Here is a 27,673-nt window from a genome sequence, read left to right as displayed (position 1 = left end):
ATTAGTCTTAATAATGACCACCAGTGTTTTGCTCTGAAGCTTCTGTCAGCTGAAAATGTCAGGTATGATTTTGTGCTAATCATGGAGCATTAACAGTGACTAAGCTTTTATGATGTGTGTGTTGTAGCTGCTGCTGTAGGCGCAAACAGAACAAGCTTTTATTCTAATGAATCAGCCTCTCCTCTCGAAAAAACGACCTTCAACATTACTTTGACAATATTAAGTATTCAGATGGAAATACAGTCGATGTGCTTATAATTATATCTGATGGATGAAAATCTCCTCCCACGACCAAAGCAAAAAAACCTCAGCCTACCAGTATGACAGCCGGGCTACTCGGTGCCAAATCTGGCAACGCTGGTGACCAGTGGTGGAAAGTAACTAAGTATATTTAATCAAGTACTGTACAGAACAATGTTGAGTTATTACTTTACTTGAGTATTTTCATTTTCTGCCACTAAAGTACAATTCATACCCAACTGCCTTTATCAGGTGCATAAAAGGTGCACTATGTAACTTTTTTAGTCACCACATTGGTTACACGGTCCTACAATGTTGAACTGTATGACTCCTAGATGCTTTTTTTTATCACTCCACTATAAAGTAGATCAAAACCATAAACACGTCCATACATACGTACCATAGTAACCATGTACCATGTAAACAATGTGTCCTATCACGTTCACTTTACAAATTTATTACCTGACTCTCATATCAGGAGGTGGAGGCGACAGGGGTGCCAAGCGACCAAGTGACCACGGTTCGTGTCTTAATTTCTGAATTTGTCTCAACAGTTGTAAGCATGACACTGCTGGATATTTTTAAGGTTATTTCCAGACATTTGTGGCAGTAAAAAAAAAAGAAAACAGATGTTTTTTACAGTCGGAACATCTCCAGCTGTGTTTGGGTAATAAACAGGTATTTAAGGCCGTTACGTGATGTTTTCCGAACCCTAACCAAGTGGTGTTTGTTTCTAAACCTAACCAGAGCATAAGCTTTTTGACAAGACAACATTTTTATTTTAACCTAAAGAAACTTAAACTTTTGACCTAGTTGTGGTTTAATAGAAACGTACTTTGCCAACATTTATCTGGCGGCTGGGTTTGCGTAAAAAAATTGCATGTTGCACCTTTGACACATCAACTGGCACCAAAGAGTATTTCTACATGACGTTATTGTTACGTTTAGTGAAGTAAAAGATCTGACCACCTCTTCCACCACTGCTGGTGACTACCAGAAATAAATTACAGAGAAAAAGAAGGATTATTTCAGCATGAACATGAGCGTTTTGGTTCTGATTAAAACAAACGGATCTGGACAAACATATGAATGAGCTGAGTAGTCGGTGTCATTACCTCTTTCTCACACACGAACACATATATGTATGATATAATACATAAGTGTGCGTTCACACGCTATATTTACAGCATGAGTCATGCTTGGAGGTGGGCTAGTTCATTTGAAAGGATAAGAAAGGGGGCGGGTTGAGAGCATGGAATGAAAAGCGACTAAAGAAGGAAGCTCCTGAAGACACAACAGCACCACCACCACCACCACCACCACCACGCAGTGTTTGGGGCTCAGCTGTTCAATAATCTGAGAGTAAGTCTGGTTCCGCATCATGTGTGAAAATGAGTTTCAACCCCGACATGCTCGACAAAACAATAGAAACTGGCAACACGGTCATCACCACAGGCGGAGATGTGCTCACAGACCCAGCTAGAGTCTCGGTAGCTCGAGCCGAGGAATGCAAACAGCAACACTCTCTGATCTTCAAAGCTCCCAGGTGTGTTGGCAGACAGATGGCAGTCAAACCCAAACACAGGGACGGGTCGGGGACAGGGCAAGACAATCAGAGGGACCACAGACACTCAGCAGACAAAATAATAACAGTAGCGGGGGAAAAAAGAGAGGAAGAGGGGGGAGAGAAGACAGCACGGGCCATCGTACGGACTCGACGAGAGAAGAAGCAGTCTCACAGACCTGATCAGCGAAAATCCTGGTTTTTGGCTCAATGATGGGTCCTCCCCTTAACTCATCCTCCACAGCCATGAGTCTTGGAAGGAGAGAAAGAGAGAGAGAGAGAGAGAGATAGGGGGAAGGGGTGGGTGACAGAAAGAGAGGGAGTATTGTGAATTCAAGATGATACTCGACAAGAAGTTGAGCAGATGCATCTGCAACATCTGTCTCAACGACACCACAGTGACAAGGCGTTTGGTTTACCTGCGTCTCAAACCCGATAGGCTGCTCAACCGTTTAAAGCAAATGTAGGGCAGCTGCAACCCCAAGCCACGCTTTATGAGGCACTGCCAATTTTCACTGGTGGAGCCTTCTTTTTCTTCTAGCCCCCATGGGATTCATCAAAGCATTTCTTTTTTTTTTTTTTTTTTACCCAATTTAAGGTGTTTTCCAAGAGAAATTACAGCCAACTGTGGACAATTACGCCCAGTTTCGTGGAGTGAATGGTTCAGTAACCGAGCCCCGATCATCCCCTAGGGAATTGCCCATCTTACGTAACACAGACTGACCAAGGCGCCGGTGGAAAAATCCTTTGACTAATCATTTCAAAGACACAGCTCGCAGATAGGGGCGAGCTTACTGCTGCATGTTTCATGAGCCATCGGACAAGCGCAGGTTTTCCCGGCTCTCGTGATTATCCGAGTGCCAGGGATTTAATCCAGATAGGGACAGTTCTCACACAAGGTTACCTTGCAGTTACACAGCCAACTGGCTCAACTGTGAGTATTGTTATGGTGGTGATGGATGCCAAATAGAAGTTAGTGTGAATAAAAAAAAGTCCTCGTCACACGATAGACTTCATTGGATTGAGTTTTTCTCCCGTTTTACAACAGCAGATTAAACACCCTGCTGGAATATTATCCCTCTATAATGGGTCACTGATGAGCGACTTTGCAGATTTATGTCAATTTATTTGGGTAAAATGACCAGAGATAAAGTCATTCGTGTGTTCATTAATCAAATAGTCGACAGGAACATTTAATTGCCACCGAGGCAGAATAAATATACCACCAATCAAGTCGTATTGTGTCACCCAAGGCTACTTTCAGCACATTCATATGGTTTTTTTTTATTCAGAACACAGAGAAAGCACATGTTTGACAATAAAGAACGAAAATCCACAGGTGAAGTTTCAAACATAAGCGTTTGGATGTTTTATTCCATAAACAATGTACAGTGTCGAGAGTTATTTATTTATTTATTTTTTTACAAAAGAAGAAGAGAATAGGAAAAAGAAATAAAGAATCAATCATACTGTTAAAGCACAGACAGAAATATAAGCACTGTCCCGAAAAACAATGGAATGTAACATGGGGGTATACAGCATTAAGATTTCGACATGACTTCAAGAGGCAGACAATGATTCATGTGGGTGATATGTTACAAAAAAAAAAAAAAAGTTAAGCTTTTTCATATCCAGTTGTTCTTCAAGTAGTGTGCTTTTGAGGTCAAGTCGTACATGTAGTCAAGAACAATGTGTGTCTAACCAACATGAGGTCACAATGTCTGAATATTTTTGCTACAGAGAAAAAAGGCAAGAGACAAAGGATGTAAAGTTAATGTAAAGTCAACGGAAAGAAACAACAGACCTGGATCAAACAGCAGCTGCAAATACTTCCTGTTGTGTTGCCGACGTACAGTTCGCGTCTTTGACTGAAAACTTACCTCTCGGCGTCCGATTGGTGCAGCAGATCCCTCCCCCCTCGCCCCGCCAGTGTGGTTAAAACAAACTCAGAGTTATTTGCTATAACTATTTGACACAGGTCTGTATTAGAAAAGAGACTATAAACTCTTGGCTGCTGCTACAAGCCATGTCAATCAGACCAATATTGATCACACACACATCAAGCCAAAACTCATCACCACTATGAATTCATTTGCAAGATTTTTAAACAAAGTTTTTGCCGTTGTACAATCTATACAGCCTATCAATAAATTCTTGCTACAGAAGAGAGGCGGATATACGGACACCAGAACGTTATCTATATCTCTGGAGAGGGAGAAAGAAAAATAAAACTGTTGCCCTTTTAATTATAATAATGAATATTTAAATCATACTGTAGCTGCATAAGTTAAATGACAATACTGTCTAGCGTTTCTTAAACGACTATTCTGATCACCATGTCACCGGACACCACCAATGACGGACTGCGGGTCAAAAGTAATACCAAGCATATACAGCAAAATCATACAGATAGAAGAGAGAAAATCTTTTTTGTTTTGCGCTCTAATTCATAAATAATAACCATTGCAGACTTTCATTTAAAAATGCAGATAAATTCACAAACACCGTACAGATAAAGCCAAAAAAAAACGTAAGAGAAACACACTTTGCAGAAACAAACCGTTGTCAAAGAGTCACGTCTTTGTTGTCACGTTGCCTCTGTGGTTATTTTGCACTTTACAGTATTCCAGGTCTTTATTTCTGTTCTGTTTCGATACTGCGTTGTGGCACCTGGTAGAAGATTTTGGCAGAAAAGTTTCTTTATGTACACAAAGATGCATACAACAACACCTCAGCAGGATCCTGCATGTACACGTGGAGATATCGTATCTATTATTGCGCTTCTCCTGCTGAAAGGTTTCGCTATTGCAAGGTTAAAATAATTATAATCTCACTCTCAATAGAATTTCATATATATCTCATATATTATTATTGATATGGCTCTTGCATCACAGACTTTAATATGCTATGGATTATAGTTAAAAATAGATTATTACTATGACGGGTACAATCAAGACCGTAGAATCTCACTAATCTCTCAAAAAGTAAATCTTTTTCAAACAGCTCGGGGGAAGATAAATAGTTTGTATTTATTATCTATATATTTATTATCATTTATTACCCAAAAAAATATTTTGACAACAAAAAAATAATTGGAGAGCCTGTAGCCAACGAATGGGAAAGAAAAAATATAGATATAAGTGCTACAAGTAAAGTGGATTCAGTGTTTTCAGTGGATTTAACATAGCTTGACCTTAAACTCAATATTTGGCTTTGGTTTAAATTAGATCGTTGAAAACAAAAGAAAAACTGTATCTGGTCCAAACGACAAGATATCGGAGCTGCTCTGAGCTTAAAGTAAAGTTTGTGCGCAGAACATTAAGGCTTCTCTGAAAGAAAAATCTCTGACACTTGAAACACGACGCTAAGTGTTTTTTTTCGTTCTGCGGATGAAGAGATTTTTTTCAAGCCTACGCAGGAGCCGTGAATTCGGGATCACGTGCGCTCCTTTTTGCAGAACCTGAGCTTGCATTTGCACCGACATGATGTGTCTGAATGTGAAAACTTTTACACAGAAGTCAATTTTAGATGAACTGTCACATCATGCTGTCAGCTTGCTAAGATTCTGTAGTCCGATCAATCCAACACGATGGCCGGAGACCGTGTTTCTTGGCGGTCACACTTTTCTTTTTCATTGCTCATAGGTGAATTAAAATTAAAAAATGTGTCCAAACGATGCACCATGGTCTGGCTCAGTAAATAGTGAGTAAAACTGACTCGGAAGCATCCAGATCTGCTACTTAATTCATCCCTGTGTGGTCTGATGATAAAAATCACACAAGTTGCACAAGTGTAAGCCTCGGAGATATCAGCTGTCTGCACACTTTGCTCTCTGTGTGCAGCAGATTTACTGTATTCGCTTTGAGCTTATACTCCAGGGGGAGCAGTATCAATGGTTTGGCTTTAAGTGCTCTGATAAAGTTTCTGTGATGTGGCATATTTTCCTTTTTATGCCTTCATGCTTGAATCTTCATCATAGTCTGTGACTCTCCTCCCTCTTCTTATTACACCATAGCTCCCGTATGAATGTATAAAAGAGAGAGAGAGAGATGTATCGCTCCCCATGTTCGCTCTGTAGAAAGCAGTCCTTCAAGCGAAACATGGTTCACCTCGGTTCAAAATGGAAGAGCTACTATTAACCCATGGTCTTCCATAGTCCTGCGCCTGAAGGTCCAAAACAACGCTCTGTGTTGCTTTAAAAAGTGCAGACATGTTTTTCTGAAGTGATCAGATTTTAAAGATCCTCTTGTGCTTTCACAATGCGATCTCGTGGGAGAGTCAATTGAGAATTAAGCTATGTGGAATCTGAAATGTTCCAGAGATCCAGTTAATAGCTGTGCTTATAAAAGCGGCTGATGATAAGGATAAGGGAGGCTGTTTTAATGGTGGTTTTATATACAAGGTTTAAGATGTTCCCCCTTAAAAGACGAGCAGGACTGTCTCTGTCTTCATTCCACGTCTTCTTTCCTGGAGTGGATTAGAAGTGGCAATATTCTCTGTCACAGTTATCCACCCTTCAGTTTGCAGACCACAGACTATTATAAGATGTGAACAAGAAAAAAACGTTGTGTACTCTTTTTCTCTCTCCGCTATTAAAAAATAAACTAAATTCAGGCGGCGTCGCTAACGTGCACGTCACACTTAAAATACTCCACAGCAAACGTTTGGCTTTCGTGCCCGAATACAACTGAGAAGGCGATCAATATTCCACTCTTTTCGCATCAACTACTTAATTCTGTGGTCGATCGATAAAAACTAAAGACTGCACTCAAGAAACTGCGCCATTACAATCTCACACAAGCACTCGATGAATTAAGACTCAGCTGGAGTTTCTCCACAGTCGGCCAAATATGATGTTCTTGAATAACAAGTAACCATGTTGTGAGGATGTGAGAGCAGATCCGCTAACGACAAGAGCTGCCGAGGACAATCGGAGACTCTTTTTGTCCAGCTTAACTCAGTTGAAAAGAAGCAACCGCCGAGGGATCATGCCCCACACGCTCATCAGAGACGATATAGATCTCTTGCTTGCTTATAATAGTCTCTCATTTAATTTGTCACTCATTACATGTCTGCAGCTTTGGCTTTCAATATACAGTGCAGCTCTCTGCCTTTCTCCCAGGGCTGTGTTACTTAATGAAACTGAAACAACCTCCTACCCTCCAATATTCTTTGCAAGATAACAACCGTGTAAATAGAGTCATATTCCAATATGCAATATACTGTATGTATCTCTGGAAGAAGAAAAAATAGCACAAGTGCTTCAAGTTCATGTTTCACGCTTGTAAAATAAAATCCAATATTCTACAAATGTACTGCGTCAGTCGAAGTCCTCTGCTTCCACTTACTCCTCGGAAGTATGATAATGCATTTTAATTAATGCTACCAATCTTTATCTGAGAGAATATGTCACTTCTTTCACATATGTTGGATGAGAACTCACCGAAGTAAACAAAAATAAAGTCAAACACGACGTCTTAGCTGTCTTTTGCCCTCCATCCCAACAACAGCCTCCATTTACCTGTTAATTATTCCTTTAATTTGGGAGTCTTTCTCCACTTGCTGTTGCCGTAGCCTCCTCTCACTGTCATCGAGTCGATTCTGGTACTGTAGGAGGATCTTATTGGTCTGCTGCTCCTGCGTGAGGAGCCTCCGCTCGTACTCCTCCAGCTTTTTGTGGGACATCGACAGGCGCTCCTTCAGGGAATTGATCTCCTCCTCATATTCCTTTACCTGAGGCGAAAACACAGGAGGGGACGCTGAATTAGAAATGCTTTTAACCGGGTTAGTGTTTACATGCCCTGATTTATGCACATTCATTAACATACTGGGAAGCAGAGAAACACCTCCAAATACTCCACATGAGAGCGGCTGGTGCGTGAAGGCTGATATAGATTGAACACACACAAATCTTAAAGAGTTAACACTTGGCTGATGGTTGCCGTTTCCCACACTGTTTGATCTGAGCACCATCTGCTCAGCAATGATAGACATGACTCAGTGTTCCTCTGCATTTTCACAAAACATGCATTAAAGGGTTTTTATTATTTAAAGGGCAGCTCTTAAAGAGTGAAACCTACCCTGTCCATGCGTGACTCATCCATGCTCTTTGAGTACTCCTTCAGTTTAAACTCCTCACGGTCAATCCGCGAACTTTCGATGTCAGCCGACAGATGAGGCATGTTGGAGACCCAGGCCACCGTTCGCTCGTTGGCCGGGGTTGGTGGATTGAGGGTGGATGGAGTCTGGGAGCCCTGGGAATGAAAGGCCAGCACACTGAATATGAGAACATGAGTTCCTAAATGGATGCCAGATCATCGGTTTCATAACGAGCGATTTTAGTGCCTCAGAGTTGCATAAGTTCAGACATCTTGAGCGTGGCTTGGACCCTGACAATGATCTCCTTTAAGAGCTACACACATACACAAACAAAAGCCAAATACAGTAGCTGACATCTCATACACGCTGCTGCTGTTAGCACAGGGGCTGCTAGAAAAGCTGCTGAGAAAAACCGAGATTAAAGAGAATAAAACAAGTTCAGATGTTACCTGTTTGCTCATGGTGGGTTTGAGCAGGTGCTGTTGCGGTTGCTGAGACTGTTGTTGTGGTGACTGTTGAGTGCTCTGACTCGTGGTTCCCTGTGGACTCTGGCTTTCCCTGACAGAGCTCTGCTGGTGAGGCAGGCCCGGGGCAGTGTTGTCTTTGACGGACAGCTGCCGGCCGCCGTGCTGCCTGCCGCCGTAGCCGGACTCCGGCGACTGGAGGAGATTCCCGCTCTGCGGTCGTGTTTTGCCGGGAGCGGAGGGCGCGGCGGCCGCACTGACCGACAGCTGATGGGAGGTCTGGGATTTGACTCGCTGGGTGGGAGGCGGGGCAACAGAACTCTGGCGCATGGGTTGGACTGTGGAGGGGGGCGTGGCGGCCAGGGAGGAGTGGGAGGTCCCCGTCTGGGAGGTCATGCCCATCATTTGTTGTTGCTGTTGGAGGTTATCCTTCAGAAGAAAACAAGTAAATATTAAGTTAGCATTTTCATTTCTTTCTCTTCATTTTTGAGGCAGATGGTGCTACTTTACATTTCGTGGGCATTTAGACTGAAAACAGCCTGGCGTCAAGAAAATGCGAGAGGCTGAGCTGATTGGATTGGACAATGAAATACAATCCAGGAAGTGATTGATGGATAGATGAGTTTGATGTCTTTTTAGTTTCATGTCATCGCCGTCATTTTCTCCCCATGTCTCCTGTTTAACTAACTTTCATATGCGGGCCGCAACTCACCATTTTTAGTATCGTTTGCCTATGAAACGTCAGAGAATGGTGAAAAATGTTGACTTCCTTAAGCCCAAAGTGACATTTTCCATTGCTTTGTTTGTCAGACCAACAGTACAGAACCAATAGAGATTCAGTTTACCATCACATTTACTGAAGAAAACCCGCAAATCCTCACAACTGTGAAGCTGGAACGAGATCATTTTTGGTAGTTTTTGCTTATAAAGGGAGGTATGTGATCTACTGGGTGTCATTCTAGTTGCCAATCAAAATGCTGATTAATTTACTGTTGATCAACTAGTAGAATATTTGAGTTTCAGCTCTTCTGTCAAGTTACTTTTTCAATTATATAACTTATAACTTACAAAATGTTTGGCTCCAGTTTCTTAAATGTGAGGATTTGCTGGTTCTGCTTGAGTTCTGCTGTTGTATATTGAACATCCTTGGTTTTGGGGCCATTAGTCGGACCTGAGGATGTCACTATGGGAATTTTCTGATGGCCATTTCGCAAACTAAAACTTCTCATGAAATGAAAAAACAATCAATCAAATAACAATGAAAATGAACATTAGTAGAAGTGCCGATGGTTGAATAATTTAAGAGACACAAAAATCGACAGGTAGAGGCTTTAAGTCTTCATGAGAATACAATAAAAATGCATCTACCTGCACTTGGATGGACATCTGTCTGCGTCCATAGTCAGCCCTGCTGTAGTCGTCACTGTAGCTGTGAGAGTGGATGATGCTGGGTTGGCCCAGGTGCCCGTCCCTGGTCCTGAGGGTGGACAGGTCCTCACTGCGAGAGAACCCCCCATGGGCGAACTGTGGAAGGTAGGCCTGGTGAGAGGGCTCAGGGTCTGGGGCCAGGAGCAGGGGTGCTGGGGGTTGAGCTCGGCTGTGCTGGTGATGGAGCTGTTGTTGAGGCCCATCAGCAGTCGCCAGATGAAAGAGTGGATTCTGGAAGGAAAGCGGGTAGCGCATGGCGGCGGCCTGCTGTTGCTGCTGCTGGGATAGCGAGTCGGTGGTGGTGCCCATCTGGCTCAGCTGGCTCAGCCGAAGGCCGCCGGACATGCTGGAGCCGCCAGAGCCAGCTGACAACCTCCCACCGGCCCGCAGCTGGCTGCTCAGGCCCGACCCCAGGCCGCCACCGCCTCCGCTGCTCAGCCCTCCGAAGCTGCCCATGCCGGCGATGGAGGCCTGGGAGGAGTTGAGCATGTCCACCGACTGCAGGTTAGACACGCTGTTCATTCGGGAATCCTGGAGGTCCATCATAGATACGCTTTTATTGACACTGAGCACCTAAATTATTAGGGACATGAGAGGCTAGTGTGCCCCCTGTTTTTTTATGTATGTTAGGTGGCCACGGATGATATGGGTGAGGGTGGTGCGGGTGTTTTTACCGCGAGGCCTGGATATCGGAATGCCTCAAAGTATTTCCCAGGAAATACCGCTAGGATGAGTTGCGTGGTGAATCAGTGGAAAAAAAGCAGATGTCATGATAAACTACAGCCTCGATCACACGATGGCAGACTTCTAATTCAGTATGACTAACATGCACGTCATACTAACCTCACTTTGGAAAGGATAAACCTAGTGGATGGGATGATGATTCCCCAAATCAGTACGATAAAACTCACCTTAGGGTCGGGCTCCGTGATGTCCGAGCTGCTCGTGCAGTAGGCCGGGCTGGATCGGGCCAGGGGAGGGCGTGATACGTAAAACATGTCTTTGGAGGATGCTCGATGGGGATGGTCACGGTCCTGAAAACTCAACTGGGCGCGGGATGGCATGACCCCTCCGGTGGAGGTGGGGGAAGGCAAGCGAGTGATATCTACAGAGCTGGAGAACAGCAGGGAGAATATAAGATGTGGATGATAAAAGTTATATCATATTTAACTCCCATGAAATTATATTGTATTTAAAATCTAAATTTAATTGATGTCTATAAACCTTCATTTTTTTTGTATAACATCCAACCCTCGTACAGAGTCAGGCCAACAGTAGCTGAAGATCTGCAATGATCGTTGTCTGCAACATATTTAATAATCGATGAATGATTTTGAGTGAAGATCTCTTCGTGCAACTTCTTAAATGTGAATATTTTCTGTCTTCCATCATCTTGTGCAACAATGAACCGAATCTCTTTTGGTTTTGGAGCGTTGGGCAGACAAAAGACGACATCTGAAGACGTTTCTTTTTTCACTATATTCTGACATTTTATAAAACTAAATAAAACTAGCAAAGTCATTAATTAATATGGGAAATAACAATATATTAATAAATTATGAAAATAACATGTTATACAGTTTCCAAAACAAAGTACTGCTTAGTCATTTAGACATTTTGTGGCGACACTGAGGAGGATTGTTGGATCTTTGATATCAGTTTGGTCTCTCAGCGATCAGTGACTGTTAAACTGGTCTGGGACGGGCTGGCTTGACTCAGGAGTGATTCAGTTTCTCTGCTCTGCCAGAAAAGGATAAAACGTGGCTTCTGCTAACTCCAAAGCTGTCCTACTCATGTGGGTCGAATTAGTTGTCTTGAATGTTAGCCTTCAGAGTTGGAGAGCAGCTGACGTGTGCAAAATGTACTGACCATCCTTGTGGTTGAGGTGGACCTGAAGGTGTTTAAAGGCACCTGGGCAGAGCTCTGCTGGGTGACGAAAGTAAAGCAACTAATCTAAAGCATTACTTTTCATGCGTTATGCGTTTTCTGATGAGTAATGTACAGTATAATCAGTACTTGATGAGTTTGCAAGTAAGTAGCCCAACAGTTTGCAAATAATAAAACAATTTTCCCTGAAGATAATTCGTCACAAGAACCAGTTTCATAACATGAAACAAAAACAGAGAAATGAAAGTCTCAGAATTGGATGATGAAGTTATCTGAAGCAGAAAACACAGTGACAGACTGTTTACCAGAGCTTCCTCATCATCTGGTTTGGCAACTCAGATGAGTAGCACGGCCGGGACAGCAGCCTGTCTATCTGCCTCTCCTGCACCCTGTCTGTCTGATGGCTGGGCTGCCTCTGGAGGTGTGGGTTACGCAAGGCCATACTGATGTCGTTCAGGAGGCGAGGCAAAGGACCCAGTTTGATGATGGCGTCCTGTGGTTAAGGGATAAAGAAACTGAGTTTTTGTTCCGGATGTAAAAAAAAAAATCATTTATTTCTGAGTTATCTAATCTTTCATTAAAATGCCATGTATCCACCTCCACTCACCTGGTGCGTGCAATGCTAATGACAGCTCAAGCCTGATTAATGACTGACTGCCTCATTTAACAAAAAAAAGGTTTGAGGTAAGAGAACAGTGAGACAAAAATGTTGAAATTCAACCCGGAGATGACATAACCAGTGTTAGTTTGGGCTAGTTTGTCTCTACGGTAATAAAACTTGCAGGGATGTATAAAGGATGGACACGATAACATGACGACCTCAACGATACAATGCTTTTTAATGCAACAGCTCTAAAATAAACATGACGTTTTTGTTATCTATACAATACATGTCATTGTCTAACCCCTGTATCGCATGAATAAAAATGGAGCACGAGTAAATAAGATAAACGAATAACCGATAAAAACCAAAGAGATACAGTGAAATGATGCCAAAAAACAAATATTCTCGAGAAGATTTGTACAAAAACATGTCATATTTTGGATAACAAGTGTAAAATTGTACTTTATAGTAAAATAGAAGGTGTCTCACGTTTGTGTTTACCTTGCTGAGCTGAGCCATGACCTCCCAGAGGAGACTGTGCAGTATGGACAGCTCCCTGCCGAGGTCAATGTATCCCTCAAAGCCGCCTGCGTTGCTGACGCTGTCCAGGTTGGAGATCTCGTACAGGAACTGCTGCATGGAGCCCCACTCCATCTCTAAAAACTCATTCATGAAACACATGTACTCCTCTTTATTGCCGAACCTGCAGGTGGGAAAAGGGAGGAGGGCGGGCGAGGAGATTAACAGGTGGAGGGGTAAAAAAGAGAAAGAGTAGAAACGGTAGGTTAAATGTCAGCTTATGTTCTTGTTTTATTCTAAGATGACTCCAGATATTATTATTTTAATCATCAATCGGACTACCAGGGGCGTGTAAAGTCTAAAGGCTGTAAGCAAAAGGAAATCAAACTGACTTGGAGAAGTTAGCCAGGTTTTGCACTACTTTCGCGATGAGGGTGAGCGTGCGTGACGTCTGCTCGTCGGGATACTCCTGGGTGAGGTTGAAGAGCGATGGGGACATGATGGCGGGACACAGGAAGCGCAGGAAGAGGGAACCGCTGATGAGGCGGTCGGCGATGTCTTCCCGACCTCTCTCAGCGCAGCGCACTCTCCAGGAGGCAAACACTTCCTTAAGCTCTCGAGGGAAAACACTGCAAAGAGGATATACTACAGGATCAGAAACAAACTGCGGAGACTGTCAGACTTTCTTCAGCTCCCTGAAGAAGAATCTGAAGTCTCATCAATCTTTAAAACAGCAGAGAGGAATAAACAAACTTTTTTTTTTCTTTTGCATACTTACCAATGGGAGTTAACGATCTTGCAGAGTGCCAGTTCACAGCACATTCGGAGATTGGCTTGGTGGTCTGGGAGCACAGAGGGTGGTGTTCTCATGGGGTCCACTTCGCAATTTTCCTCTGACTCATACAAGGCCCTTATGAACTCCCCTACAAATGACATTTCATTAGTCACAGAGTCAAAGCAAGATGGTAGAAACGATCACCAAGATCAGTTGAGTCTCGTTATATAGAGGAGCAACGAAGAGTAGGAAAAGAAATGCATTATGGGAGAGTAGGAGAGTTTTCCAGCAGCAGCAAATTCAACTGTTTGGTGAAGGAAGCATGACCGTAAACCAAAGAGAAAGTTGGGAAATGTGGGTGAAACCTTCAAGCAACTAGAGAAATGTTCATATAGTGTAGAGAAAGTTGACTATCAGATATAAAGGAATGGTTTAAATGTTACTTATTAGATTAGATTGAAATGAGCATTCAGTTTCAATGACCGAAATCAAAAGCAGGACCGGCGATTCTATTTTTATTCCTATCTTATTATATTTTTTCACTCCACCCTCGCCTGCTGTAAGTGCGGGCGTCTGGCACTCGCCGACAAAGACAAAAACAACACCTGCAGCATTTGTATGTACTGCGACATATACAGGAAACTCAACATGTTGTACCGTATACCTGGATCACCTGACTCGTCTTGTAGTTTCTGTGTTCCCAGTTGAAAAACTGTTATGACATTTTGAATTAATGATTTAGTTTTGACCGTGTGGCCTCAGTGCGATAAAAAGAAAATGTGGCGGTTATATCACACTTGATACCTGCGATACCTTCCTGTCTTTTTAAGAAAAAATGTAAAATGTCAGTGAGTAAACCCAATGATCTGCTGATCTTTGCAAATAACAATGGCGGAGCAATTAGTCTCGAAAAACAAGATGTTTAAATAAAAAATGTTATCAAAAATTTAATCAAATCTCATATTTTGCTCTTCCTGATGCAAAGAAATTGATTGAGAAAGTATGAGTGCGTTGGTGTTTCTCTCTTCTGGATTATTGCAGCGATGTTTTAACTCGATTACCAAAAAAAAGGTCGCTGAACAGACTTCAGCTTTTCAAAATGCAGCTGCCAGAGATTTAGCAGATGAAGGTGAATTACAGAGCAATACACCCACTTTAGCACCTTTACATTGGCTTCCTGTCTCTTTAAGGATTGATTTTAAAATTGCAGTATTGTTTACAAAGCTTTAAATGATTTAGCACCTCCATATTTTGCCAACTGTCTCTCCCTCTATACTTCTGTCGAGGTTATCGAACAGTACGGCAGCAAATGTACCAACTACCCTACTTTATAATCTAATTATTTTATTTTATATGTATATTTGCCACCTTTTAATTTAAATAGATTTTTTTTTTAACTATACAATTTGATGTGTAGCAGTTTCATCTAAGTTTTATGCATTAAATGTTCTATAAAAATCCTTATTTCATTTATACTATTAAATTACATTATCTTGCCTCCTTTCCACTTCCTGTTTCGTGTCAAATGTCGAGCACAGCAGATCCGAATTACAATTTAATTGTTAAGATTTTCACAGATATAAAAACTCTGAGTTTGGTGGAAAATTAAAACGTTCCCTCACAAAAACCGAACCATCCCTTAAAGCAAAAAACAATGAGGCAGGCTCGGAGAAAGTGGGTCTTTCTAAGGGAGAATTTTTCTTTGATTAAAAGTTTTTCTCTTTCCCAAACCTCCGAAAGTTCATCCCTTGAATTTTAAATAATTTTCATATTGGTGTTTAAATCGCGCAGTTAGTTCACAGAGTGAGAAACTCAAGCGTCGTCTCACCTATAGCATCCTTGAGGTACTTATGTCCGATCAGTTTGAGGTACTCTTCTATGGCTTTGGTGGCCAGAGTGTTCTCTCTGAAGATAAGGTGTTCTCGGTCGATGAATCTGTCTACCTCGCACATCGCCATGTCCGACAGGAAGTCCTGGACAAAAGGAAGAAAAAGATTAAGCTCTGAATAAAGTTTTACATCAGTTTGACGTATTTGAACGCCACACGTAGGCGTCCCTTACCTTAGCCTTCCCCGTGCTCTGCAGTATATGCACCAACGCGCAGGCCACCTCCTCTTTGCTCTTGACGCTCAGCACGGGCTCCAGCACGGCACACATGGTGCGGTAGTTATTGGTGACGTACTCCGCGAACTCCTTGTACAGCTCCATGGGCAGGATGTTCATGGTCTGGAAGCGGGATTTGAGGCGTAGGGATGCGTTGATGATCTTCCCCCCTCCGACCCCAGCCCCCTTGGTGAGGACGCTGGGCTGGATGACCGGGTACCACTGCTCCACAAACTGACGTCCAGTGATGCTTGAGATGGGGATGCTTACGAGTCCTAAGTATGTGCTCTTTTCCTGAGAGAGGGGGGAAAAAAGTTGATTTTAGTGGAGATAAGCATGTTTCAGAGGGAAGTTGTCTCTCATAACATCTGTAGGAAATTTCTGACAATAATCTGAAAGTGTAAAATGGCATAAAAAGTTCATTTAAAGCTTAAGCACTGAATAAATAATGAGCAGCAAGACTAACACTGGATCCCTGGAGTGTGGTTTGAAGCTAGACATCAGTTGTTTTGTTATGGTGGTGCTGCTCCTAGAATAGAAATTATCCTTTTTTTGTGACTCAGTATTCTTGTTAATAAATGTATTATTTTCAAAAGTGACAAAACCTAAAGGGGGCAAAACAGAACAAAAGGCAAATAACGTTGTGTATCTGCAGGAGGCCGACAGGACTGTTGATCCACGGCAGTGACACAATGATTACTTTATCAGCTGTGATTGTTTCTTGCTTTTCTGTCTTTCTGGGTTTGAACTTGACTCACTGCAGTTTGAAGACACTCCTCTTTCCCTCCAGCCAGAACTACGGACGTTGTATAACCGTAACTGTTTTTGAAGCAAAATGACAAAGACAAGACAGACGAGACCTCCCTTTCCCTATTGGCTATTGTGTTATAAAGCCGCTGAATGACAATGCAAGAATTTTGCATCATGTTACTTTCTCACAGTGAATTATTTTATGCTTTGAAGAGGCACATTTTTGTTAAAATGTTGGAAGGGAGAAGGGAAAGGAGACGGAGGGCTGGTAAAGATTTTCTCTTTTCTTTTATCTGGTGAAACATTTTCTTATTTGCGGAGTTATGGAGCAATATTATCTTAATTCACAGCCGTGTGTCCAACATTCACTCTCTCACAGCTCTGTTTTGGTGTCTTCCAACTCCTGAGGGAAATAACTGGCTCTTTAACTGCTAAAAGCTCCACTATTAGCCCCTGTCATGAAGCTTGTTGAAGGTGGGAATGTTGCCCTGATATTCTGCCTCACCGTTCTGTATAAAAGGTAGGAAGCCGGCAGGATGTGATGTTCAGACGACGTGTTACAGCATCTGTGTGCGACCCACAAGTGGGAGATTTAAACCGCCGCTGGCAGCAGTTAGCAACCGATTCAAAGAAGATCACCAGCAACCAAAATGTTGGAGAACTGGAGAGACAACGTGAGGTCCAGGATGTCCTTCCTCTCCGAATGGTACATTCAGATTAACCTCCATATAACAAAGGCATACACGACTTTCATTGCCATGTCATGACATTGTTTTTGGACGTATATGTCAGACGTTTGTGTTGCATGTCATGCCTCTTTTTCTTGCTAGCTAAAATCACACAAATGTGTCACTGTGTGAATTATGAATAAACAAAGGTGGCTCAGTTGCAGCTGCGTTGTGAGGCCTTTGTGTAAAAAGGGCTTATCGTCACCAGCTAGTCACTAATTGTGTCTGTCTGCTGCTCGGTGCTGAGCAGGTAGCGTCCAGTGGCTTTGTAGCGCTTTGTGGCACAAAACAGCTGCTTGCTGTTGCTGTTATCGATGCTGTGAGAGCCGCGAGGGTTAAGCAGTGGAGTGGCGGGTTGTAGAGCTCGACAATGAGCTGAAACTAAATCAGCTGGGTTCAGCAACTCCTTTCACACTGTCTTCAGACTCTCATATGATTATTTCTATTATAATTAATTATCGTATGAAAATAATATCAATTAAAGCCACTTGAGAATTCACCTTAAGGTATATTTGAGTATTTCTATTCCCATAAAATCATAACACAGCTGTAGCAATCCGACAGAAGTCCAGTGTGTAGGATTTAGTGGCATGCAACCATCGAATTACCCCTCTAGGTCCTGTGTTTGGTTTGTCCATTCTGGGCTTCTGTATTAAATGTCACTGCACCGTGGCGGACTCAGTGGAAGAGGACACATAAAGGCCCATTCTTAGTAACAAAAACACAACGATTCTCAGTCCCAGGTGATTACACACTGATGAAAACATAAATATAAAAAACTACACTCCACTTCTGCCAACACATCCTGATAAATCCCACACATTGGACCTTTAGGAAACAGAAGGCTGGAATAAATCAAATATCACAGCAGCGCTTTTGTCTCTGCTTTGTTGTAACAAACTACATCCTCAGACCTCCCTGCTCTACAAACCTCTTTTGTTACCTTGCGTCTCTTCTTGTCCGTCTCCTTGTATAGATGAAGGCGTAGGTTGCGGACGGCTGGCAGGTTGTTGAATTCGAAGTGCTCGCCCCAGAAAACGGTGTCGGTGCGGGGCTTGCTGGTGGTGCGCGCGTACAGCATGTCGTCCAGACAAAGTTCGCAGTAGTAGCGCTTCTTGGCTGGAAGCTCGCGGGCCTCGATGATCCACAGTTTGAGCACATTGTCCACCCTCCGGCTGTTGTCCTGCGCGGAGATGGAGTCGGGTCAGACAAGGTCAAGTGCAGCTAATAATGCAGTCACTGAAAAAAAGCTATGCAGGAGAAGATGATACATGAGAAACAGCAAAGCAAAAAAGTTGTGGGAAGAGAGGCAGTGTGTGTGGGTAAAGGGCGACAGCAGGTCAGCCTGCAGGAGAACAGAGTAAATGACAGGAGAGAAATGGCTGGTGACTGTAGATTGTAGACTGTATGTGATAGATCGTTCTCGAATACAGAAGACAGCACGACAGCGACGCAGAGAGGAAAGGAAACAGAAGATGTGAAGTAAAAGAGGAGGACAGTGGATGAAAAACGTAATCCACTATAAGGCAGAAGACACAAATGACACAAAGCACATGTGCTGCGAAGACGAGGGACAAACAATGGTGGGAATGCTTCTGCAGACAGCTACGCTTCCTAATCACGATCACAAAGACCAAAGCTATATTTGACATCCCCCATGGGAGGAGAGAGCGCCGTGTTGATTGCAGAGTGACGTTCCAGCGAACTGGGGGCTGAGTCATTTCAATCGGGCTCAAATGCCATTGTTGTTAGCCCCCCCGTTTGCTTCAGACTATTTAGGTCCTAATTTAGACGCCTCAATACGTGAGCATCAGCCACATCCAAGGCTCTTAAGTTCTCCATTTGTATGCTCTTTGATAACCGGCGCCAAACACGGGGCATAATTAATTCCAAACCTCTGAGTTTGAATGCGCCGGGCATCTGGTGGCTCAGTTTGCCGGTGCACATACAGTGCAGCAGCACCAGCATGGGTCTCCGGTTCTCCGCCTTGATATCGTGTTACATCTTCACGAGTTTCTGTCACATTTTTTTACTACAAAAAAGGCTAAAAAAAAATTAAAGCGGGGTGAAGTGGCTGCTCTGCTTTTTGAAACAACAAACAACCAAAAGCTCAAAGAGGGAATTAAAAAAAAAAAAAGTTAAGAAGCATAATGATAATCCTCGTCTCTGCGGTGAGTCTTATCTCCGACGATGCATCTGGTTTGAGCTGCACAGTTTCGAGTTGTTTGCGGGTAGGAGGGGGGGGGGACAATTTTGGAGAGAGCCCCCGTGTGGAGTCCTTGGAGCTCCATGACTCAGCCAGGACCCCCGCGGCCCGAGCATCTGGACGACGGAGTACAACTCGGGTGATGTTTCATCTCAGTCTGCCTTAATAACTCTGCGTCCCCGGTTGCCTTCAAAGCTCGCATATCTCACATGCCTGTTCACTGCTTGTAATAACAGAGAAAGGAGATATGGGAGAATTTTAAAGAACTATGAAATCTGGGTAGAAAATTAGGATATTGGTTTTACTCGGAGCTGATGTAAAAGGCTGAGATTTGTTGTTTTCTTAAAAGCTGCGAGGATGGAAATCAAATCACAGCACCTTAAAGCTGCACTAGGACAGATTTTTATGTGGAAACACACCATCACATCTGCTTAAATCTCTCAGTAGATCTGCATAAAAGTAGAGGATCCCGTCTGTGCACTTCTTGAACTTTAGTCTGGTGTCAGGTATGACATTGGGCTTCATGCAAGAACATTTTCATATTCTGAACTTTATTTCTTTATCAAGTGTTTTAAATTGGATTCACCGAACCCCCCCGTCCCTGACAAGTACTAGAATATATTAGTGGCGGACAAGGTGGTATCGAGCAGCTCTGAACTGTAACAGAAATAAAGAGGGGATGATTTAACATGAGGTTAGACGGGGTGAAGGGGACATGACAGTCAGAGATATTACACAGCTTGTTAAAGCCTACAATGGCTGAAGTTACGCTGTCGGGTGACACAGAGGACGACAGCGGACAGCGACCTGCAGAGAAGACCCTGAGATGGTTGAAAGAGTTGTTCCAGTATGTAATTTCTCGGCTTGGAGTCTCTCAATTAAAACTATGAAAACAAAAGACGTGGTCCGATGATGTGGGATCATCTGAGTTGCTGTCGTCATCGTTGACATCCTGCCATCACTGAGGATAAATCTAACGTGACTCAGGCAGACATGGCCACAGATAAGGTTCAACGACTTCCTCTCTCTCTCTGACATCTGATTTTCCCCCAGAAGTTATCTCTCTTATCTTGAGTAAATTTTGTATTTCTCTTCGAGCATTTGTTGGAAACATTTGGGATAATGCAGATACACAACTCACAAAATTTATAACGAAGGTCTAGTCGGTTTTTATCCGTTTTATGTAGAAACGTTACATATTATATATTAAGTTTTGTGCTGTTGCATGACAAATTTAAAGGTATCATGACTTCAGGTCACATGAGTGGAGCAGACCATCTGTACATGACTTCATGACTTATACAACAGGTCTAGACCACTTCTGAATTTTCTTTGTAACTGAAAGAAAATGTAAAGTACAAGAAACTTGGAGCCACAAACCTCTGAAATTACTTTTACATGGCACAACTGATTGATAGTTTGATTGATTGGAATGGTACGCCTCCGAGATTATCAATTTGATTTATTAATGACTGAATGTTTAAACCCGAGGGTTTAGCGAGTCCTCAGCTGAAATCTGAGTGATAATGTGTCAATGTCCGTAACAATCTTCCTTTGGGTAGACTTTTCATCCAAGTTTATAAAAAACTCGTTTTGTAAGTAGATATATTACTCTTGGGAGTATGTTCAGCACATATTCATTTCAGTCCCATCCACCTCCCAGTTTCAGCCCCACCTATACCGAATACGACGCAGACGAAGATGATGGGGTACTCGCTCATCCCTAGTCTGCACAGCTGGACACTTCTTGGAACAACAAGGAGTCACAGTCCGAAGTGTGGCTTCAAGATGACAACAGTGCCAATTGTAATGTCTGTAAAATGATCATTCGAAGCAAAGGTGGAAACACCAGCAACATGCTGGACTGCGACCAGCATGTCCGTTACAACAGTCTATCTGTTCAATCGATAAAGAATCAGACTGACACTGTTCTTGCATGAGGCTCACAGCGAGGGCAGACCCGGATCTTTTGTATATTGTCACTTCGGTATCCTTTAACATCAAGTATCGAAGTCACGCTGCTCCGGTGAACACGAGCCCGCTGCGTATAATTTACTCAGATCACATTACCTGATTCGCGGATATCAAAGTTTTTTTTGAGAGCAGCAGTTTGGATCCTCCGCCCTGCAACATTACCTCGTGCAGCTTTAATATTTGCTTGGAGAAGCGACTAAATTGTTCAACACAGACACACACAGACACGAGGATGGAGTTCACACAGAGAAATGAAGCGGTGCGCTCTTATTGAAAACAGACAACAACAACGGGAGACGGGGAGGAGAGAGAGAGACACACAGACAGAGGGATCATCCTTTTTTTTTGCTTCCTCTACCGCATCCCTTTCTCTCCCCTCACCTTGTTGGGCTTGACAGCTCTCTGCAGGTTCTCGATCCATTTGTCTCTCTCTGCAGCTGAGCGACACGCAAAGCACTTGGTTCCCGATGCCGTAGTCACCTGAGGTTATAGCCAATGGTAAATTCAACAACCACAGCCATTAGTAACTATGGAGACTGCAACTAAAGGCGGCAAAAAAAAAATGTCTTGTATTCACTCTCAACCTCTGTCATGTTCCACTAATGGAAAAGGTGATGGAAAAAGCTGACAGACTCCTGCAGCAAATTATGTAGGGACGCATTTCAGTGTCCTTGTTGCTTTCATTTTTTCACATGTAAAAAAAAAAAAAAAAATATGTTTTCACTTCACATCAGTCTCTTTCACATCACATCACTGTCACTTGTCAGGCTGAAACAACATCTTTGCTGCTACTTACTGCTCTGTACACTGCACTTTGTGTGTGAGTGCGCTGTTGTTTTGTCCACAGCGTGCAGCTCGGCTCTCACCTCAAAGCAGTACTCTTGTCCCAGGATGCTTGAGTGAACAGGTTTGATGATGGCGTCCTCGTCCAGCGTGAGGTCCAGCGCCTCGGCGGCGCTGCTGGGAGACAGCAAGGACTCATGGGAGTGGGACTCTTTGAAGCTCTGCATCAAACGGGTCCTGGGAGGAGTGATAGTTGTGGTTAGATGTGCAAGAGGGAGAGGCTCTGTTATTGAAGGTGGCTTCAGCTCTGTGTACGAGAAACTAAAGAAAAATATCTGTCCTTCAGCGTATAGAAATGATGTGTTAATCCTAAACCACAGTGCTTTTTATACACAAAACTGGAATCTGCATAGAAACTAGAAACTAAAGATATCAAATAAAATAATAATATCACATTTATTTATATAGCACCTTTCTTAAAAAGGTTACAAGGCGCTTGTACGGTGAAGTAAAATAAAATTCTGCACAGGTAAGTTTAAAACCAGTTTCATAACAGAAAACATAAAAAAAAAAGCTGTGAAAAAAGAGGAAATTTAATCAGACCGAATTAAAAAAATGAGTTTTTAAAAGTGATTTATGGCTTTAGAAAAATGTAGTGAAGTATAGAGTAGAAGAAAATGGAAATACTCAAGGTAAAGTACAGATTTTTACCCATCAAAGAAGGTTATATTATTCCGCAACCAAAACAGGAAGAGGCACTGTTTTTCAGGTAACAGTGGAACAACCGGGACAACTACGAAAACAATGAATCCTGCTGATGGAGGAGGCAACGAGGGTGAAGAAGGAGAGCGATAGAAACCGAGGTAAAACAAGAGTTTGTGTCGTGTCAAAGTCTGTTCCCCTGCTATGTTGACACTAAGACTTTTATTTTACTGCAAATGTATATCGGCTCCAAATGTCGATTATCCGTCTCCCTGATTACTGATGACTGGTATCGCCATCGGCCCTGAAACAACCATATCTATCGATCTCTATATGGATCTTGGGCTATTAAAACACCCCTGTTGCTATCTATGTTACGAGTATCTTGAGCCAATAAAAAGACATCCAGCTGGCAACACAAGACGTCTGTTTGCCAAGTTGAGTTTAAGTAAATTACATAAGATATTCAACATAAAACATGGAGAAAATATCCACTGTTCATACTATAGCATAATAGAACAACCAGTAAAAGTCTCCTTGTTCAAAATAACACACATTTCTACCTAAACCACATATTTATGTATCCTTTTAGACAAATCCTGACACAGTTGTTGTCAACACCAACTTAAATCACATGTGATGTTTCAACATTTTAGCTGGTTTGGCTGTCGACGCCAAGTAATTATCTTTTAGTCAAAGCCATTATCGCCTCATAGCTAAGAGGCAAAGACAGAGACAGAGTAGACGCTACATCTCAGGCCAAGAAAAATAATGAAAATTTTCTGAATTATTTAACAGGCAGCTGTGAAGTGGACTGACTGACTGACGCCACGAGGTTCGTTAGTTGAATTTTTAAGAAAATCCAGATTGAATAGACAGCAAACTGACTCAGACTAATGAGTCAGCGCATCACATAAACGCTCATTCTAACCTTGTTTGACTTGTTTGTATCACGTCAGCTATTACACACAATCAGAAAGGATTAACTTTCACAATGCGCCACAGTTTTGTCTGTTTTTTTTTAGTGTTTACGTAGCTGTCAGTCCGGATTTATCCCCGTCTCTTCCCTCCGGGCAAAAATATTTTCAACTCCACACAAAATATCTTAAGATGAGTCTTAATAACATCATTAATCCTGACACACATATGCAAAACGGCTCGCACGAACAAGTGAAGAGGGTTTTTTTCCGGTGAAGTCACGCTCACCTACACACTCACTCCCACAAACGGATGTATGCATGTAAAAATCACAGACGGCCGCTCAGACAAACGTACGATGACACAGTGAGTCTAACCGGAGAGCGAGGAGGGACGGTCAGGTGTGACGAAGACCCTCACAGAAGAAAAAGGGGGATGGAAATGAGGAAAAAGGAAAGAAAGAAAAGGTGCTGTGTATCCTCCGCGCTGCGTCCGACTCTCAGCTCTTCCCCTGCGCTCGCACTGCTTTTGTCTACGTTCAATCATAACGTTCATCAACAGAAAACTGATTGCATGTACGGGACGGAGGGGGAGAGCGACACGCAGAGAGAATGAGAGAGAGAGAGATAAAAATAGACCCATAGGAATGAGTCAGATTGAGGGAAATACAGAGAAAGAGAGAGTGGGGGGAGGTCATGAGAGGATGTGAGAGAAGGAAAGGCTCAGAGGGGAAGGGGATCGAGAGAGAGAGAGAGAGAGAGAGAGAGAGAGAGAAGACCTCTCGGAGGAAATCACGTTGATTATGTAAACAGTGGATCCTTTGGAGAGGAAGAAAGTGAGAGCACGGATTAGAGAGGAGGAGGATGTGCGAGGGATTGAGAGAGAGTAAGAGTGCTGGAGGTAAAAGGAGGTCTACGCCAGGTCTCAGCGGGGAGAGTCAAACATGAAAAGACAACACACACACACACACACGCGTGCTCAGACACACACACACCTTGCACATTTTATTTAACACGTCACGACTGAAGGAGCACACGTCTGAGAAAAAAGGACTCGAGACAAAGATTCAATCAGCAGATGCACTTTGTGATATTGAGAACATGTTTTGTGCATCGCTGAGTGAACTAAAGCAGAATGAGTCTGACAACCGACACTACACAAAGACACTGAACTGAACTAATCAATACTGAAGAGAAGCAGGAACGATCAGTCAAGGAGCGCAATGGTAGTAAATTAATCTGCTCGAACTTTGAAGCAATTTAATCAAACAAAAAGTGCAAAAAGTGCTTCTGCTTTGCTCCCATCTTTGATTTTGACGTTTTGAGACGGGTTTTCAGGACTTTTGTGACAATTTTTACAATTTTCTTTCACAAAATATTCATAGATGTACAAAAAAAAAGCTTTAGTTGCAACTCTTATAAGATTTAACCAATGTTACAGCAATGTGGGGCTAACTGAGGGATACAAAGACTCCAAATAATTGCAAAAATGTTTGATTTTTGACTGGTTAGGTATTTTAAATTCCTTGGACATTACACCGACGTGGTACCTCTTTGGTACAGAACTGGACAGGACGCTGGACCCCATATCTGTGAAAAGGACTGACATAATATCCTGTTTAGCAAAGAAATGCATCTTGCTGAACTGAGTATATATGGGAACCTCTTATGGACCTCTGACCTAGACATGATTTACTTTTGTGTAAGGAGACATATGTGACCATAGCTGATTTACTAATTCTTATTAACCATTTGTTTTGCCTTTCTCTCTTTCTTTTAGTTGTTAAATGCAATTATTTTGTCTTATTTTTCTTGTCATGTTCTTATTTTTTCTGTACTTTCTTATCAATGTTTCTTATGTGTTGAAAAGTAACAAGTAAATGAAAAAAAAAAATAGATTTCTAAAAAAAAATACAAAACATTTGAAAGTTCTTAAGTGTGAGGATTTGTGGCTTTTCTCTGTTTAATATGACTGCAAATTTATATTTTCAGGTTTTGGACTTTGAAAACTGGCTATTGAAAATATTTACAGGCCAAATTTTAGGATTTTGTGACGTTTTATAGGCAAAAAATGTATCTTTTCATTGGAAAAGCACTCAAGAGAATAACTGATAATGAAAATATACAGAGCATAATACTATGCAGGTAATAAAACGGCTCTAAATTGAATCAAATTGCACTGAAACTGCTGAAAAACAGGCTCAGATATACAGTGTTTTCATGTAAATGGTATAGGAGTTATATGACCTACAGTATTGTAAGGGAAGGAAACTCAAGCACCCATTAGGCAAAAGTAATTATTGAAAGAAACTTAGATTATTGCGAGCTTTAGAGCCTGTTTGGGAGCTGAGAGGCACATATTTTGGCTGCATGAATTTCAGTCCAGGCTGAAAAAGGATATGTGTTCTCAGAAAACCATCCCCGAAAAAATAAAGACAAAAAAAAAAGAGAAAATAATAATGAACAAAGCTGCAGATGTTGCCCCAACATCTGACAGAAAACATCCAGAGTAAACCAGGAGCTGTGGAAACAAGCCTGACTTCACAGGGCTCTCAACTTTCTCGTCCGTTGCGTGTCTCCTCAGACCAGCCGGAGAAAATAGACATCCACGAGCTTCCCAAATGAATAAATCATGTGGAAACGCACCTTGGCAGACACCTGGCTCAGAAAAGGTTTTAGCGCTCTCCTGAGTGCACTCTTGCCCAGCGTTTAGATGTTTAGATTACCAGGATGACCTTCACATGAGAAGTTTGAGTTTGTCTCGGCTGTATGTGTCGAGTGGGAGCTTATAGATCAACTGTGAGGACAAAGTTAAAGCTCAGAGCGACTCAACTTGTCTATTTAATTGATTTGTTGATGGACAGAAAATGAATTGGTAACTATTTTGACAATCTATTAATTATTAAAGTCATTTTTTCCAGACAGATCCAAACATTTTTTATCTTATCGCTTGTGATGATTTGTTATGTTTCTTCTTGTGTAACAGAAGACTGAATATCTTCGAGTTTTGGACTGTTGGTTTGGTTTGAAAAGTGATTTTGAAGACGTCGTGTTGGGCTTTGGGGAATCAAAACTGTGTATTGTGTTTAATTTTAAAGGTTGAATACTATAATAATGAAAATCATAATTAGTTGCAACATTAAACAAAATACCAAAGACACCTCCTTTTCTAATGAGTTATTGTTTATTAATTAGGCAAATTTATGTAAAAACATCCTCCCTCATTTATTTTCTTTAGGTTTTTATATACCAGTGGGATGATTTGGTAATTTTAACTAGAGGGATGAGCTAAACCTTAAACTTAACCCTATTGTAAACACTACAGCCCAAACGATACTCAGTTTTTGGAGTAAAACAAATTCAGCTATCGGTCTGTCCACTGATAAAAACACACTTTTTTTTTTTTTACAGTTTAACAGTAAACTTTACGTCTAAAATGACAGCAGTGCAATGAAATAGTCAACTTTACTGGGAATTTAATGATTAGAAATTACCTAAGCGTCGTTTTCTGCATTGTAGTCTCTAGAAAACACATACGCTGATACCACTACACAGTATCTGTAGCCAGTATTTGCAGATACAGGAAAAACTACATCTGTAAATATATAGCAGATATTTCGACTCAAGTCGCTGTTTTGACGACTTGTAACTTGACTCGACAGAAATTAATGACTTGAGACTCAACTTAGACATCGACATTAAGACTTGACTTGAGACATGATGACTAGAATGACTCGACTGTGTTCATTTCCCCCTTTAAAATGACGGGGACTGAATATTTTTTTAACAGAAATCCATTTAACCGTCACACTTCTTGGACAGGTTACATAAACCGGTCAATGATGTGACGTGTCTTGGGAAAGGAAAATGACACGACTCGGTACTTTACTCGCCTGGACTAAGGACTCAACTTGATTTGACTTGCACAAG

The 27,673-nt window shown here is 42.1% G+C and overlaps 1 protein-coding gene across 16 annotated transcripts in view; it reads right to left on the bottom strand.

The window, feature by feature from the left end:
• The window catches only part of syngap1b (synaptic Ras GTPase activating protein 1b), a 160,410-nt gene that overhangs the window by 16,532 nt on the left and 116,205 nt on the right, over nucleotides 1-27,673 (bottom strand). For 6 of the 16 annotated variants that reach the window (XM_084358329.1, XM_084358343.1, XM_084358334.1 and 3 more), the window contains 15 exons: nucleotides 22,208-22,361; nucleotides 21,723-21,821; nucleotides 18,105-18,344; nucleotides 15,642-15,977; nucleotides 15,409-15,553; nucleotides 13,584-13,728; nucleotides 13,198-13,434; nucleotides 12,776-12,989; nucleotides 11,988-12,175; nucleotides 10,707-10,908; nucleotides 9,736-10,326; nucleotides 8,353-8,796; nucleotides 7,885-8,058; nucleotides 7,326-7,537; nucleotides 1,984-2,056 (listed from right to left, as the gene is read on the bottom strand). In XM_084358329.1, the coding sequence (XP_084214455.1) occupies nucleotides 1,984-2,056; nucleotides 7,326-7,537; nucleotides 7,885-8,058; nucleotides 8,353-8,796; nucleotides 9,736-10,326; nucleotides 10,707-10,908; nucleotides 11,988-12,175; nucleotides 12,776-12,989; nucleotides 13,198-13,434; nucleotides 13,584-13,728; nucleotides 15,409-15,553; nucleotides 15,642-15,977; nucleotides 18,105-18,344; nucleotides 21,723-21,821; nucleotides 22,208-22,361 (3,454 nt within the window). Of the gene's footprint in view, nucleotides 1-1,983; nucleotides 2,057-3,177; nucleotides 6,272-7,325; nucleotides 7,538-7,884; nucleotides 8,059-8,352; nucleotides 8,797-9,735; nucleotides 10,327-10,706; nucleotides 10,909-11,987; nucleotides 12,176-12,775; nucleotides 12,990-13,197; nucleotides 13,435-13,583; nucleotides 13,729-15,408; nucleotides 15,554-15,641; nucleotides 15,978-18,104; nucleotides 18,345-21,722; nucleotides 21,822-22,207; nucleotides 22,362-27,673 lie in introns of those variants that run through there. The other 10 variants (XM_084358341.1, XM_084358330.1, XM_084358337.1 and 7 more) reach the window with 7 other exon arrangements.

Source organism: Pagrus pagrus (assembly GCF_965226575.1).
Source record: "Pagrus pagrus genome assembly, chromosome: 7".
NCBI lineage: Eukaryota > Metazoa > Chordata > Actinopteri > Spariformes > Sparidae > Pagrus > Pagrus pagrus.
This window is presented reverse-complemented; position numbering and strand designations above follow the sequence as displayed.